The sequence below is a fragment of the Lipomyces chichibuensis genome (genome assembly GCF_038497645.1).
Source record: "Lipomyces chichibuensis strain CBS 12929 unplaced genomic scaffold V1513scaffold_72, whole genome shotgun sequence".
Lineage (NCBI taxonomy): Eukaryota > Fungi > Ascomycota > Lipomycetes > Lipomycetales > Lipomycetaceae > Lipomyces > Lipomyces chichibuensis.
In genome coordinates, this window is record NW_027117524.1 from 25,542 (window position 1) to 41,418 (window position 15,877).

The following is a 15,877-nucleotide window of genomic DNA, read 5'->3' on the forward strand; positions in this document are numbered from 1 at the left end:
TAAGCAGATCGATTGCTGACGCATAGTTAAGCTATGTATAGTGCTTCCGCCCCCTGTAACTACTAATCCAATTGAGTGCTGATGAACGCCAAAGCTTTATACAGGAAGCGTTACATTTATTACTGCAATTCGTAATCGACTATGAACGACAACCGCCGAGGTACGGAGCACAGATTATAAGGATTGTATTCTACTACTACACTGTACAGCGAGTAGTACGCATCGTAAGGTATTCCCTGCTTGTATGTTCCCTAACACTAATCGAGTAGTATACTTTCTGTGTCGACATACGATGTACAATCAATCAGGCAATGTTGTCTGTTCGCCACATAATCAGTATTAGAAGTTATGTAACAATACCTACTGTGTATGGGCTGTTCGTCCGTTAAACGTATCGAGGGCCCTAAGTGTAGGGACAAAACAACATAAGAAACTCCGTAGGTCTAATTCTGTGCAGCTGTCTTATGTTTCGCCTACCGTATGATCTGCTGCCAGTTTCGTTCGAATCGTTCCTACTACGCAGATAAATCGTGTTGGTCTTCCCGTGTTGGTCGTTAGGCGCGGATAGCATTCAATCTCCATCCAGCTTTAGTTTACACTGTAATACTTGAAAAATGTCGGAAATTGTCGAGAAAGTCCAGACAGTTCTACCTGATCTGACCAAGACGGCGACCCAAGTCACCACGGTTCCGGTGACTGAAAATGGCGTGTCTAAGCCATTCGAGAACCTACCCCGACCAACTCCCACCCTAGAGAACCCTTACCGCGATGATGTGGCTTTTGCTAGACTCCTCGAGTTATACCTGCCGGCCGAGGTTAAGAAGCGCGCCGATGGCGAACTAAATGGACTGGCAGAGGCCGCAGTTTCGGAACAAGCGATGAACTGGGTTGCAGATACAGAACGCAATCCTCCAACAGTCCAGCACTGGGATAGCTGGGGAGTGAAGAAAGATGAGCTCGTTACCAGCCAAGGGTGGAAGGAACTGTGGCGATTGGGAAAAGTAGAGCGGTTTGTCGCCCGCTGAGCAATACTTGAGTTTGTGCGATCACAAAGAAGACTAATTCGCGCGAACAGATTGGCCGCTTTGCCTTCACTTACCAACGACTATGAAGGATACGCCAGAATAATACAGGTGTTGAAGCTCCACCTATTTTCCCCGGCTTCTGCGACGAGCAACTTCCACCTGATCTTGTCGGACGGCGTGGGTACTCTCTTGCGCACACACCTAAGTGACTCCAAGATCGATGAAGCAACACGAGCCCTCTTCCAGCACGCATACGACCGACTCACGTCCCCCGTGCCTGAGAAAGGGTGGACTTCCGGATTGTGGATGACGGAGCCGGCTGGTGGCAGTGACCTGACACCAACCGAAACTACGGCCACCTACTCGCCGCTTGGCCCAGACGACAAGTCCACGGACGCAGACGGCTTCCCCCTCGGACCCTGGGTATTAAATGGTTTCAAGTGGTTCTCGACGAGCACTGAGGGGTCGATGGCTGTTGCTGTTGCGAAGACTGAAAAGGGCCTCAGTGCCTTTTACGTCCCGATGCGCCGTGCCGTCACGAAGAATGGAGTCGCCGGTGTCGAGCTCAACGGCGTCCGCATCCGACGCCTCAAAAACAAGATGGGTACGAAGGGTTTGCCTACCGGTGAGCTCGAGCTCAATGGCGTGCGCGGATACCTGATCGGCAAGGAAGGCAAGGGTATCAATGAAATTGGAGTCGTGCTCAACATCACCCGTATTCACCTTGCTATGGTTTCCGTGGGCTACGCCGGACGTGGACTTTCGGTTGCCCGCGCCTTTGCACGAGTGCGTAAGGTCGCCCGTGGCACTCGACTAAGCAGCGTGCCATTGCATATGAAGACTCTCGCCAAGGCCCACGTCACCTACCGCGCGCATTTGGCGCTGTGCATGTTCATTGCGGCGCTGCTGGGCAGGACCGAGCAGCCGGCAGCATCGCTGCCCGATCTCGTACCCGCGAACGCTCAGGAAGCATCGGCCCTGCTGCGACTGCTGGGATCCGTCGCCAAGGCCACCGCAACCATGGACTGTGTCGGCGTGTTACAATGCAGCATGGAGTCGCTGGGCGGCGTTGGCTACCTGGAAAACGACGAGATGGGTATGAATGTCGCTCGTGTGTTGCGAGACTGCACTGCAATCCTGATTGGTGAAGGTACAACTGATGTGATTGCCACCGATGTCGTCAAGGTTTTGAAGGGCCCTATCGGGTCGTTTGTGGTGCAGGCCTACGGTCGCTGGGTTGAGTCTTCCTTGCCCAAGAAGGAGTCCCTCGCGCCCGAGGCGACGATTATAACCCAGCAGTGGTCGGAACTGCAAACCGCCTTGTCATCAAATTCCGCGGAATTCATTACCAGGAATGCGCGGGAGATTATGCAGCTGGTTGCCAAGTTGACCTCTGGCATCCTGCTTCTTGCAGATGCTGCACGCGACGACAATGCTCTCGCTGTTGAAGTCGCTCGCCGTTGGATCCAGCCCCCGACCTTGCTGAGCGGATCGGACGTCGAGCGAGAATTGCTGCTTGACCAGGAGATTGTATTCGGTGATCAGCCTAAATGGTTGGGTCTTCCATGAGGAGCGAAAGGAAGACGGTCATGATTGGTATGTTCGCATTGGGATGAATGCTTGTTTTGGGGGGGATTATTAGCAATAACGGATTTGTTTGTTTATGAAATCACAAAATACTAGAGTAGCATGATTTGGATTACGTACAGTATATATGAGTAACTTATCTCTTAACTTATACCGCTGTTATATTCCAACACCCTGAAGTATACAGTATTTCGTATCCTACCTCGTTAGACTACTCTCTATTTGAAAACTGTAGCTTGCCGAAACGGACAGCTGTGTTTCAGTTGAAGATAACAATTCAAGGCAAACAGTACAAACCATTCCTGGAACATCCGGCTTTGTCGCAGAAGAGCATCTTAAGTTATACTTGCACTACAAGGGTGAATTCTGTATCGCAATAGGCATAAAAGTCATGCATAAAAGTCATATTGAGTAGGTAGGAAATCGAGTATACGCTTTACGACGGATGAGTCGCCATTTCCGATATCAAAAATGCAATTGACCGCAATCTACAGATCCTCAAGTTTATCAATCTAAAGTGCGCTCTTAACATACAAAAACTATATTCCCGTTGTGAACATCCTCCAACTAGGCCTCAGCCTTAGGAGGCCACTTGACCCTCTTCTCAGCGCGGACATACAAATTCGTTGGGCGGATAAGCTGGAAGTAAGGCTCGTACTCAACAGCCTCCTCACTTGCTTGAAGGAACTCATAGCGATATACCAACTTGGGGATGAAAATCTTGACTGCCTGCAGCACATAGCTGTTGCCAATGCACATGCGCTGGCCAGTGGCAAAGGGGATGAAAGCTCCCTTGGGGATATTGGTTTGGTCTCCAAGCCAGCGGTCGGGGTCGAATCGAGTGGGATTGTCCCAAGCCTTGGGGTTATTGTGGACGTGCCAAGTCTCAGAAATAACGACGGAGTCTTTAGGAAGCTTGTACGCGCCTGGCAAAATACAGTCAACCTTGGATGTTCGTGCAGGCTGGAAGGATGGACTGTGTCGTCGCAGGGTCTCCTTGACGTATGCATCCAAGAATGGCATCTTGTTGATGAGATCCACAGTGCATACGGTGTCCTCTGTAAAACCAAAGTCAATCAACTCTTGCATCAGGCGATCCTGCATGCCTGGGTATTCAACTAGACCATAAATGAGCCATGCCAAGATGGTGGTGGTTGTGGTAAATCCAGCAGCAATGGTAACAATCAAGGGGTCTACGAGACGATCTCTGGGCATCTTATTTCCTTTGTTATCTGTGGCACGTTGCAAATAGTCTGTTTGGCGTAGGAAATTAGTAAGGACAGCCAATTTCTCGTAAGGGTTATCACTTACCAACGATATTCTCAGCCTTCAAGGCAGCTTCTTGAAGCTCTAGGTCCTCAACACCCTTGGATGCGGCCTCAATGGCCTCCTCAAAGAGTTGGTCAAGGCGCTTCTTCGAAGCCCTGAGACGAGCTGGGTCTCCGAAAGGAAGCTTGTTGTACCAATCACCCTTAGTTGAGATCTTCTTGTTCAGCTCAAGCAAGTGGGCAATAAGCCGGGGTACCTCGTGCATGGGTGTGTCAACGGCCTCGAAATGCTTGAAATCCATGCCCAAAACCAACTTTCCGATAATCGATGAAGACATCTTAAGCATATAAGGCCAAGCGTTCCAGGCCTCATCGCGGTCAGCAAGTTCGTCAAAGACGGGGAAACTGTCTTCGACCACTTTTTGCATAATTGGTGCGTAGTGTCGCACGGCTTTAGGGCCAAGTGCAGGCGAGATGAACTTGTGCGACATGCGCCACGCTTCCGTGTTGGTATCAGAAACGAAGATACCGGCATCAGGGTTCTTGAGTGGGCGCATGGGGTGGCCTTCGATGATGTTTTTGGAGAAGAAATCGCTCTCGGCGAAGACGATTGCACTCAGGGTGGCGTCATTAGTGTGATATGAAGTGCAGCCCATGTTGACAGTCTTGAAAAGAGGACCATACTGCTGATACAATCGCTGATGGTTTCCGACATGGTCGGGAAAGATCTCGAAGTAGTTGCCAACATATGGAAGACCCTGTGGGCCAGGAACTGGTCGCACGGCTCTGCCATCGATAGTGATTGAAACTGCCTCTTCTTGTGCGAGAACATCTTGGACAGACTCAAGCACTGAATCCTGATTATTGAAAGCAATTCCTGGTCAACAGGTCAGCCAGTGCACACTAAGAAATTAGATTCAGATAGAAAACTCACCCTTGGGATGGGCAACTGCGAAGTGAGAGGCAATCAAATGTTGCAAACCCTCATGGTCGGTACGGTCTGGAATATCAATGACACGAGCAGTGGATGGGTCCTCGCCCAGGAGATAAAATGAAGCGGACAGCATCCTGCTTCAAACACTAATTCCAACACTGTAGAAGGAACTAGATGGGTTGGTAAGTGTTTGATACGAATGCAAAAATGCCATCCTGGGCCCTGCGCCTTGAAGACTTGGACCATATATAAGGGTGAATCTTGCCTGGCCGTCCCCGTTATCACTACAAAAACCCTGGTCAGAAAATAATCCCGAGAACTAGTCAGCACGTAACAGCAAGTTATGCTCACAGGTGTACCCATTTAGGCATCGTTCCAACTAGGGTTGTACTGGACCGACTAATACAGCCCCCGAAGGGAAAAATTGGCCCCTACGGAGTGCGTACTAGTTTATGGATTGTTGGCCTAGGTACGTCTTGTTGCTATGGGCATAATTATAAAAATATAGAGTTTTTACTTTACTTCAGCTATAGAATTGAATTTCTTACGTCTTCTAGGCCAAATACTGATAGTTCCATAAAATACTTGGCTAACGATCGACATAGCTATATACGATATAACAACAATTGACGAGCTATATATAGTGAGGCACTTAAGCGTATTAAGTACAGAAAAACGCGTAATTTCAATCTTGTAGAATAGATGGTCGTGCGTCCTTTAGTACTTGACTAGTAGTGAATGCAACAGTACCTGTATCATGGTATCGCCGATTAGTAGTTGATTAGTAGGTGTGTCAGTACTAGATTAAGTAGGTACATGCATAACGGTAAGAATTCTGCTTGGTCAATTAACCCAAACCACGTACTTAGGGCTTAGCGTGAGGCATCGGCTGTTGAACGAAGGACCTCGGCGAAGGAAGATTGTCAGCTCGCTTATCATAGTCCTTCTAAGATTCGGGCCGTTTTTTTAGTCAGTTGGAAGCAAGGGTGTTGGTAATATCGAAAATTACTACCGCGTAGGGATTTTAGGTTAAGTTAGATAATCATCATACGACTGTTCGTTTGTTGCGCTTCAGCTCAGTGAAACACGCCCCTCGCTGACATGTTTATCCATCAGGGTATGTATAGAACAAAGATATGTATTTTGAATCTTGCAATTATATTATATACTAGTTCAGTAGTTACCAATTTTTAAAACCTGTACGTCTACTACTCTCAGCATCTACTTTCACCAACTTGAACACACCTCTATACTTGCAAGTTGAAAATGATCGAACGTGTTGATGTTTTGGTCTGCGGAGGAGGACCAACTGGTCTTCTTGCAGGCCTCGGTCTTGCGCGCCAGGGAATCTCAGTAGCTGTAATTGGTAAGTGTCGAAATTACTCTATGAGCGACATAGACCCTAATTGTTATAGAAAAATGTCAAAAGTCTGAGCAGGCCAAATTTGGCCGAGCCAGCTTGTTGTACCCACGAACGATGGAATTGCTTGACCAAGTGGATGTATGGGAGCATATGGCCGAGATTGCTCATATCTCTCGCGGTTATGTCAACTACAACGGAGGAAAGCGATTGATCTCAGGTACCTATCATTCGATTTTCAATCAATTACACGGAACCTACTTCGATTACGTTGTAAACATTCGACAAAAGTACTCCGAGGAGATCTTCCGGAAAGCATTGGAGGAGAAGGGCGGATCTTTCTATGAGCAATATGAGCTGCTTTCCATTGTCCAGGACGATGATGCTGCCGATGACTATGCGTTGACCGTACGAGTGAAAAACAATGCCACCGGAGAAGAGCATCAAGTTAAATGGTAAGTTACCATGCTTCTGTGCGGAGTCATCAAATTAATTTGTAACTTGACAGCAAATACCTCGTCGGGGCTGATGGAAAAAACTCAGCTGTTCGTCAGCTCTCCGAAATTGCCTTCGTTGGTGACGACACCGGGATTAAATGGTTCCGAATGGATGCAGTCGTGAAGACTGATATGCCCGATGCCCGTGTTGGCATGGCATCCATCGAGTCTCCTATCTATGGCCACGTCTTGTGGATGTGTCAAGACCATGGCCGAACTCGCATCGGCTTTTCTTTGCCACCGAAGCTCGCCGATAGATTCGGTACTGACGTTACCGAAGCCCAGGTACGAGAAGCGGCCCAAGAGGCCGTAGCACCCTTCAGTCTTGAGTTCGAGAAAGTCGACTGGTGGACGTTGTACAGGTAGGTTTACGAAATTAGATTTCCTTGGCCGTGCATTGCAAGCTAATTGTTCTGAACAGTGTCGGACAAAGAGTCGCCGAGACCTTCAGACGCAAGAGGGTCTTCTTGGCAGGAGATGCATGCCACTCTCATTCTTCTGGCGCTGGCCAAGGTATGAATGCAGGCGCTCAGGACGCCTTGAACCTTTCTTGGAAATTGGGCGGTTTCCTGAAAGGGTGGTATGATGAATCAGTCTTGGACACATACGAAGAGGAGAGGAGACCGGAGGCTCAGCGTATCATTGACCAGGATAAGACTCTCTCCGCACTGATCACGGGAAAGATTCCTGAGGGAGTGGGCAGACCCGGTGCTACTTCCTTTGAGGTACTAGGAGATTTCATCGCTTCCACAATGCGGTATACCCTCGGTCTCGATGTCCACTACGAGACAAATCTTCTCAATCAAAAGGCAAATATCGGCCTTGTTTCAGCAGGGTGGCCGGGCCCTGATGTGCTCCTGCGACGTCCGGGATCTAGAATCTCGCTTCGTTTGCACCAAGTCACCAAGAACGTTGGAAGATTCCATGTTTTGGTATTTACCGGAAATCCCGCTTTGACAGGCGAAAGTCTCCGCAGTTTGCGATCCTACATGGACAGCGAGGACTCCTTCACTCACAAGCTTCCTGACATCTTCAACTTCCTCACCATTATACCAGGAGATGCCCCACAGTCAGATCATTACCTCGGCATTAGTCGTTTCGGAAAAGCTTTCTATGATAGCGACATGTCCGCCGCCTGCAAATATGGTTTTTCGGCAGCTCTAGGTGGTGTCGTGGTTCTGAGACCTGATGGCATCCTTGGATATTCCGGCGAACTGGGCGAGGGCAAAGAGCTAGGAGAATATTTCCTCCGATTCGTCAAGGCTAGCTTGGAAAGCCCTCAAGAACCCATTGCTAAGAAGGTTGCTGAGATTGAATCAAAGCCGACCGGTGAAGTCGAGTTCGACGGGGAGACTACAGAGACCAAACCAGTTGCGAATGGGGTTAATGGAGTTCACGCTGACACTCAGACCTCAATCCCTATCAGGGAGGGCCCTACGGAGACATCTGTTGCTGCATAAAATTTTACTAACACAATTTGTACCTTCAGCAGAATTGTGTTTTAATTGTTTCCGACTGTGATTGTTCAGGTTGATTTTGATGTTGTGTGTTTTGACTTGTTCGGCCTGGGGCTGCTCTTATCTCATGTTTAGACTTTATTTAGAAAATATCATAGCTTCCACTGATTAACCTTATTCTGGTTATTGACTTCACTCTCTTCAAGGACGTAGTCAACCTATCCACTTTGAAATCTTACTGATCCTTTTGCGCTGGACTTGTACGAGTATGTTCTCAAGCATCCAACAGGGATGAAATTGCTAAGAGAACGAGAAAATCTTCTTGTATTCCCCAAAGTCAAGCGCCTTGAAGGACTCGATAGATTAACGACTACTCAGGGTCTCAACGACAGTCAGGTCCTATTGAAGCAATGAAGCTGCGAAGAATATAGTGGCCTTTGAAAAGTTCAATCAGAGATTGATCCAAACCTTGAGAATGTCAAGATGTTATCCCTTAGGGTTAGGGTTAGGATTTTGACCCTTACCCCCCAGGCAGGGGATCAATCGCAATTCAGAATACGAAATCTGAATGCGAGGGATCCGAAGGGAATTTGCAGATTGATAGACACGACGTTTATGCGGCCACTACACGTGTAAGAGCAGTTCGCTGCACAATTGCTTTCGCAGTCAACTCTGGATACACAATTGGCCAAGAGGCGAAGGTATGCACTGGTGGTTCCTCGTATCCCTGGGGGCGAAGAATCGTGGGCGTCGCTTAGTATGCATTAGTGTACATTTAGGAGCTACGTCTTAGCGGTCAGATTTGCCTTAGCACTAAATATCCGAACTTAAATAGTAGGCTAAGACGTAGTACTGTCATAGTTACTATGTCGCTGATCTGACAAACATAACCAATCAAGGTCCTGAGATTTAAAAGACACCCTAATGCACACTAAGAAGATACACCCGCGATCCTTCGCCCCCAGTGTGCTCCGTAGAGAGGATAAGGTCGTGCGGAAACCCGGGTCGAGTGATGCCCTAACTCGGCCTTAATATAAGGAGGCACATACTGTAATGATCGTAGAGGGAACGTCTCTAAAAGACAGGGGGGTAAATTAAAGCTGCATTACGCATGCAGTCTATCGCTTAGACGCATACTACGGCCGTGCACAATCCTCCTAGGCCAATGACACCCAAGATATTCCTCGTTCGTGGCGCACGTGGGTACTGGGGCCATAAATTCCCGTACGTACTCCGTATAACCCGTGTAAAACGTTATCATTGCCGTCCACTGATTGTAGGCCCGAAGCGAAACTCTGCAGAAGGCTGCAGCTTGCTCCAGTGTTCAGGGTTCAGGGTTCAGGGTTTCTGAACCCGCCAGTTAGGGTCTTATTCACTACCCTGCTAGCTAGCTTTGACCCCCAGCAAGCTGATCCAATTAACCGGATGATTATGCACCAGCATTCTCCGGGTCTGGTTGGTAAATAACGCTAGTAAGCTCCACTAACTAAATACAAGCTCAAAATCTTGTAGGTATGCCTATCACTACCTTACACTGTTCAACATCAAACAGTCAACTCATGGCACTGTTACCAATGGAGCCCATCTACTAGGGGCAGTATATTGCGAAAGTCACCTCGTTCAAGTGAGGCTTCCCAGGCTCCAATGCAGAAAGTAGATAGATTACAATTGCTCACCCCAGAATCTACAGAATATCACAATTCAGCAGCGGATACGCTTGGCGGGGCACGCAACTTTAATGCCAATGCTAATGGTAAGGAAGCTCGTCGACAACCCTAATACGAAGGCAGAAATGACCGCTACACGAGAGATTCAGGGAGATTTGAAATCAAGCCCTTCATGATTATACATTGCTTACCATACGGCTTTGTTAGCTAAGTTATGTGTTGTGACTAGATAGCACCACGCTGTTTGTATAAGATAGGCAAGAGCACAATAGAAACCACTGATCCGTGGTTATTGAAGCTTAAGTCATGTACGTGTAAGGTGTGTTTTGATCCGTAGATGAAGTCTATAAATCTATTGTTTCTATTCTTGTTTATTAAACGTGTGCGATATTAGCATTGCGGACTTTTGCTCGAGCTTTCCATCTCCGCACCCGCCTCGACCAGTACGCGTACACACTCCTCGTGTCCGCCAGCTGCCGCTCGATGCAGCGCTGTAAAGCCTTCGTCATCGACCCAGTCGATGAATGCCTTCGTATCTCCACCCTCACCCTGGGTCAGGGCATGTTCTATCACGCCCTCGTGGCCCCGTTCCGCAGCAAGATGTAATACTGTCTGACCAGCCTCATTCCGGGCTGTTAAATTCGCGCCTTTCAAGACCAGAAAACGGACAATGTGTTGATGGCCATTTGCGGCGGCTTGGTGTAGGGGCGTGCCGCTCGCCGCAGTAGCGGGATATTGCGGTATAGAAATGTTTTTGGTACCGTTACTCGTTGGGACGAGACCGACCTTGAAACTAGATTGCGTTGCAGGATCGGGCTTGGTCCCAGCAGATGTATGACGATTGTGATATTGCGGTTGCATCCCCGAAGGGAGCGTTGATTGGCCAAATGATTGCCGGTCATAATTCAGAGTTGTATGTTGTTCTTGGGGTGGAGAGGGATTGGCGAAATAGTTGTATTGTGGATGTTGAGATTGAGGAGGAGATGGTAATTTGCTGGTGTGAGGGGTGCTTAAGCCAAAGATGTATTGACTAGGCTCTATTTGCGAAGTCATATCCATCTGAATCTCTGAATGGCCTGTTACCGAAATTTCATTTTGATTCGAGAGCCAGGAGCAAGTATTATCAGGCCGAGCTGCAGGCGGTTGTGAAACGGGGTAAGTCATAGTATTATTGTTTTGCTGGTGGAGGACTTCATCCTCCTCATTCTCATCCCGGGCGAGATTGCCTGCATTGAGGAGCTCAAGTTGACGCAGGCGTTGTTTGATGTTATTTCCTATGTAAAGACCAACCATTACAAAATGATACGTAAATGATCAAAGGCTATGCGACATACGGTAATTCCTCTGAGCCAGTCGGTTCTGTATCCTCCTCCTCTCGCCAGCGTCTGTGGTCTTCGTCCAGTTCTCGTCCAGTTTCATTGATGCAGGCATCGTTGATGGTTGCTCTTCTTTACTTAAAAGGTTGTAGAAATGTCCAAAAACCATAAATATCTAGAAACACAACGGGGAGGTCAAAGCCTACTTATGTGTGGCGAATTTACAGCTGACAATGGATTCAGCTGTACGAACTTACGGTGTACATGCCCACAAATTTAAGCATTCTGCGGGCCATGTATGCCGCACATATGTGGCGTACGTATTCAAGCCGCCTATCTCCTCGCCTCGAGATGGTTTAGGGAGGTTTAGAAATTGTCAACACTAGCAAATAAGGCTTATGGGGCTAAGCTTAGGGGCTAAGCTTAGGGGCTGTTCTAAGGCTGCGCCGCCCACGACTACGAACCTTGGACCGAGGCCCACGCTTCGGCGAGGACGCTGGCGGCTGGCGTAATGGTTGGTGGTCAACGGCCGGCCTGTCCAGTCTAGAAACACGGACCAAGGGGACGGTCCGCGCCGAGCCTGGGGTTCAGGGTTTCTATCTATTGACGACGGCCAGTGGTCAAAGCGCCATCTTTGCTAGCCATCCTCACAACCATTGGCAACTTCCACTGCGTGTCATCAAGACTTGGAATCATTGGCTATTTTACAACACACCTCCCATAGCTATGATCGTCCAAGTCAGCCAAACATAAACAAAGAAACAAAACTAATTCTCTAAGCCGCACGAAAGTTCCGCCGAGCCGCACCACTCATTATTCGCTAACACCCAACGACTTCACGAATCCTCCAAACTTCGTTCGATATCTGGTTTGGCAATCTCTTGAGATATTCGTGTACAGCACCGAATATGACATCCTATATTTGTAGGATCTAAGTTAACAGGAACTTGAATAACTCGAGCGTGATCAAGAACGGATTATCCGATGTGCAATTCTTTGAATAAATTCCTGTTGAATGTGTTTCCAATAGAAACGAGTTTGCGACGCTAACTTAGCCACCGGTGAATAATAAGAATGCTCTCGAGCACGACTTAAGTCATTGTGCCTCCATTCGCTTAGTGCTTTACGCCTTTTTATTGTTTATAATTTGCGGGCAAACTCAATTATACTTCTCACGGATCACAAACCCTGACTCAGACTTATTATTTAAGTTGTGGCGTGCGGCAAAATTTTGACCAGGCGAAGCGAACAGATGAATCGACTTAGCGCTACGATCGACCAACTAGATGTAATTGTAATGGCCGGTGACAGGTGACCCCTGGCTTTTTGAAATTAAAATCGTCTCGCTTAGCAGCTACAAAAGGTTGTTGCACGCACTAGCCGCTCCGTGCTGTCGATCGAGAGAATGCCAAAGATGGATAATTCTCTAAGTTAACCCAAAAGTGGAAGCGATTGTGTGCTAGCTGTATTTGTTTTAGATTGTGATGACTTATTTATAATCACTACTCAAAGTGCGTTGCTGCACAATAATGCCAAAGAGCCCAGCTTTCTAGACCATTCGCTTTGCAGACGACCGGTCAAACTGTCTCAACAAGGCAAGCCTATCAAGGATGTGTTTGTGACACTTCTCATCTGTTAGATTGTTAACAGCATGACCGCAGAATATCCTACTATCCTACCATTCACGGTAATAAGAAAATGATAAGATACAGCCGCCTTAGACTCGGGCCTAAATTCGGGGTGCCAAATATGTCGTCGGGCATAAAGTTATGTCGCAATACCAGCATGGGTACGGCTAGGCTGGATTCGACATTGTCTGGAACCTTAAAAGAAGGAGTATTCATGTACTCGGATTGACTTGCGTAACTTACCCTGACTGACAATCCCGTCTGGGTGGGTGGCGGCCATCGGAAGTCTGGTGCATCCAGGTTAGTCCCGACAATTAGGTTTAACCCTAACCCTACTGGCCATATTTTTCGATTTTTTTGGAATGTGCAAACCTTAATTTTACTTACCCCGAGCTTAGCTTCAGCGTCCATTAAAAAAGCGCATTTCTCCATACGGTGCAAAACTAAAAGAAACGATGAAAATCAGCTTCCGGAAAATACCGCAAATGCTTCAAAGCATTGTCTATTTCAGACTGACTTAGGAGTATTTCGACCAATTGAAGCTCCTTGTCTTCTTGAGCACCACACCACCCGTCTCTGCCCTCTCGAAGGACCTGGTCAACATTGCCAAACCTCTTCATAATGTTCTGTCTTCTGTTGATAGACCGCTGGATAGATTTCTTACTTGGACGAGCCATGGCGACGTTGGTCCCTTGATGACGGATGTTGTTTATTAATTCTCGCGTCGCGTCCGGTTTTGGCCAGACGCGCTCCAAATTATTTCCCTTTTCGGTAGCAACTATTCCTAAAACGGCAATAATGCTTAGCCTAATTAGGAAGGTAGGGTAACAATGGCGGCCAAAATTTCTGGTTTCCCATAGTTAAGGTCTAATGTACCCACATTTTTGACTATAGTACAGATTTGTTAACTTGCGGAATTACAGCAAAAAAAAATACATTTCTTAGTATACTTCTACCTTAACATATTATTTCAATTTGAGACTGAAATACTGTAATGGTGGTGCGTTTATTGTGCTGTCTAAGTTGCATGGTACAATTGTCGGGACTAACCTGGATGCAACATACTAGAATTAATGCTTCAGCCACCACTCCGAAGAGACCAATTTACCGATCATGTGTGGACGGTAGTTTCATTGCCTGAGCGGCAGTCCTCGCACTAGGGATGGCCCACTGATTTTATGTACTGCGGTGCCGCAAACACCGCATGAATCGATGGCACTATCAACGTCATATTCTTCAAATTTCATTGGATATCTTGACCTGTCCCGGTCATTTCAGACATTCGTACCTGGGGACAAGCAAAAACTCCAAGTAGCTCTGCCGCGAAAGATAGGAGTCATAGACTCAGTGTTAACGACAAACCCTTCGAAGATATCTAGATAACCAACCCATATTTGTGTGTGATAGAAGGATCTAGTCGCAATAAGATAAGTTAGTTACCAACATAGAAGACGACGGTGTGCGTTTACAGGAAGATTCTTAACAATATCTGAGTCTAAAGGCCTAAAGGGAGTGAAACCAAGAAAATTTAAATTGCAGAAAGGGAATACATGTGGAATTGTGAAACCATGCTCGAACTTGGCCATAAAAGTCCTAACGTTAAAATATTTGAGGGTTTACTCTGGCAATAAAGGACAGAAGACGAAATACTTGAATGTTTTAAAAAAACTATTAAATCGAAACTTTATTGGCATTTAAAAATTTCCTCATCAATGGGCTAATTGCGGACCGACATTTGTTAGGAAGGTGAGTGGACTTAGGCGCTTCCCGTGAGCCTCAACCTTGAACATTTGGCTGAGATACGCCCTCGAACACAGGGGGCACTAAACACCTCAGCCATAATATTTAAGCACAAGCAGCCTTTATACCTTCTCCTGCTCCCGTCCGTCACTCAGGAACTATTTTTGACACGTCATCGGATGCTTTTTAATACGATCTTCGATCGTCATATCTAGCTTTTGGGGACCGAGTTTATGTTTATTGTCTTGTTGCCGCCCAGTGCTTTATCCATTATGTGCAGAACTATAATGACTGTAGAATTGTTATTTCAAAAGGGTTCAATACTTGGAACGCAACGACTTACCAGTACCTCGACAGCTATAATATGAAAAAAAAAAAGCTAGGTTTAGGATGCATAATAAGTTATCTTGAACACAACCTTTTGTAGGCGACCATTACGATGGCTTTCCCCTGAAGCCATGTCAGTTGCCAAGCCCTCTATGGCAGCTCAGTTCGCCAAGAAATTGTCAATTTGCGAGCTGGTCCGAGATCTTTAACTTTAATACTGGGTCGATTTGGTATTACCAATTGGGACTAACGTAGAGTGGGATAGATTTCAGGGTTTCAGGGTTTTATTACCCGATAATTATCGGCATACTTTAATTTAGACGATGCCGATTGCCGATTTGCCCAAAACTTGCCGATACCGTATCGTGAACAGTCCTAATCTTTTCATGTATGTGTAAAATAACTTGTCTATCACAAACAATACAAAGTTGGCGGATTCAACATAGTTCCATGTGTTACATGCACCGAGTTTGACTATCGTCAACCGAGGTGACGCTCATGTTGAATCGGTTCCGGTCTCGCCGTTCGCAAATAAACTTCGGTCCTGAGCCCTAGCCCTCCCGGAATTAGACTGGCGAGTTGGGTTGAATGACGCCTCTGGTATGGTACCTCCAAACAAACTGTTAGTAGATATATTTTCTACAGCATGACGCTGTGGAATTGTCGTATATTAAAAATTACGTGTGTAATCGCTGGAACCACTTAGTGGGGTACACAGGCTCTTAACTATGGGAACGGACAACTTATGACCGCCATGCACTCAAAAACCTAATTAAATAAAGTTTGTACTAATAAAGTGTATACTGAATTAGGAAATCAATATTTCGTAAATGAACTAGCGGCTTCACGTGATTTAACACTTTAGAGATCCCACTTTCGGTACAATCGGTAAAGGAGGGATAACCCTTGCCCTAGCGATTTGTAGTAAGTATACTTATCCGTACCTTATCGCGGTACTGTAATCTTGCGCCGCCATTCCCGGTTTGCTCTAGTCTGGAAACTCTAAATAATGAAGCGATCATGATGATTCGTGGACGCGTCGTTCTAACCCTTGCCCTCATTGTTTACTTC

General features: G+C 46.9%; 4 protein-coding genes across 4 annotated transcripts; 2 read left to right on the top strand and 2 right to left on the bottom strand.

Moving 5' to 3' along the window:
* Positions 1-826: 826 nt before the first annotated feature.
* On the top strand, positions 827-2,815 carry V1513DRAFT_454351 (uncharacterized protein). Its single transcript, XM_066899373.1, has 2 exons — positions 827-1,009; positions 1,076-2,815. Exons 1-2 carry the CDS (start codon positions 879-881, stop codon positions 2,592-2,594), a joined length of 1,650 nt encoding a protein of 549 aa, XP_066750605.1. The 5' UTR covers positions 827-878; the 3' UTR covers positions 2,595-2,815.
* Positions 2,706-5,178, bottom strand: V1513DRAFT_454352 (cytochrome P450). The gene is made up of 3 exons (XM_066899374.1): positions 4,815-5,178; positions 3,924-4,757; positions 2,706-3,865 (listed from the first exon to the last, which is right to left on the bottom strand). Exons 1-3 carry the CDS (start codon positions 4,945-4,947, stop codon positions 3,180-3,182), a joined length of 1,653 nt encoding a protein of 550 aa, XP_066750606.1. The 5' UTR covers positions 4,948-5,178; the 3' UTR covers positions 2,706-3,179.
* A 427-nt stretch (positions 5,179-5,605) lies between these two features.
* Positions 5,606-8,318, top strand: V1513DRAFT_454356 (FAD binding domain-containing protein). Its single transcript, XM_066899375.1, has 5 exons — positions 5,606-5,622; positions 5,684-6,180; positions 6,230-6,629; positions 6,683-7,033; positions 7,093-8,318. The coding sequence occupies exons 2-5, from the start codon at positions 6,081-6,083 to the stop codon at positions 8,129-8,131; spliced, it is 1,890 nt and encodes a 629-aa protein (XP_066750607.1). The 5' UTR covers positions 5,606-5,622; positions 5,684-6,080; the 3' UTR covers positions 8,132-8,318.
* A 1,815-nt stretch (positions 8,319-10,133) lies between these two features.
* V1513DRAFT_454358 (uncharacterized protein) lies at positions 10,134-11,551 on the bottom strand. The gene is made up of 2 exons (XM_066899376.1): positions 11,130-11,551; positions 10,134-11,069 (listed from the first exon to the last, which is right to left on the bottom strand). The coding sequence occupies exons 1-2, from the start codon at positions 11,278-11,280 to the stop codon at positions 10,186-10,188; spliced, it is 1,035 nt and encodes a 344-aa protein (XP_066750608.1). The 5' UTR covers positions 11,281-11,551; the 3' UTR covers positions 10,134-10,185.
* Between the last annotated feature and the right edge of the window lie 4,326 nt (positions 11,552-15,877).

Coding starts and splice junctions, on each gene's coding strand:
- V1513DRAFT_454358 (XM_066899376.1), bottom strand. CDS start 11,280: ATGGTTTTTGGACATTTCTACAACCTTTTAAGTAAAGAAGAGCAACCA. Junction 11,070..11,129: donor ACTGGCTCAGAGGAATTACC/GTATGTCGCATA, acceptor GTCTTTACATAG/GAAATAACATCAAACAACGC.
- V1513DRAFT_454352 (XM_066899374.1), bottom strand. CDS start 4,947: ATGCTGTCCGCTTCATTTTATCTCCTGGGCGAGGACCCATCCACTGCT. Junction 4,758..4,814: donor CGCAGTTGCCCATCCCAAGG/GTGAGTTTTCTA, acceptor CCTGTTGACCAG/GAATTGCTTTCAATAATCAG. Junction 3,866..3,923: donor GAAGGCTGAGAATATCGTTG/GTAAGTGATAAC, acceptor TACGCCAAACAG/ACTATTTGCAACGTGCCACA.
- V1513DRAFT_454351 (XM_066899373.1), top strand. CDS start 879: ATGAACTGGGTTGCAGATACAGAACGCAATCCTCCAACAGTCCAGCAC. Junction 1,010..1,075: donor CGATTGGGAAAAGTAGAGCG/GTTTGTCGCCCG, acceptor TCGCGCGAACAG/ATTGGCCGCTTTGCCTTCAC.
- V1513DRAFT_454356 (XM_066899375.1), top strand. CDS start 6,081: ATGATCGAACGTGTTGATGTTTTGGTCTGCGGAGGAGGACCAACTGGT. Junction 6,630..6,682: donor GAAGAGCATCAAGTTAAATG/GTAAGTTACCAT, acceptor GTAACTTGACAG/CAAATACCTCGTCGGGGCTG. Junction 7,034..7,092: donor GACTGGTGGACGTTGTACAG/GTAGGTTTACGA, acceptor TGTTCTGAACAG/TGTCGGACAAAGAGTCGCCG.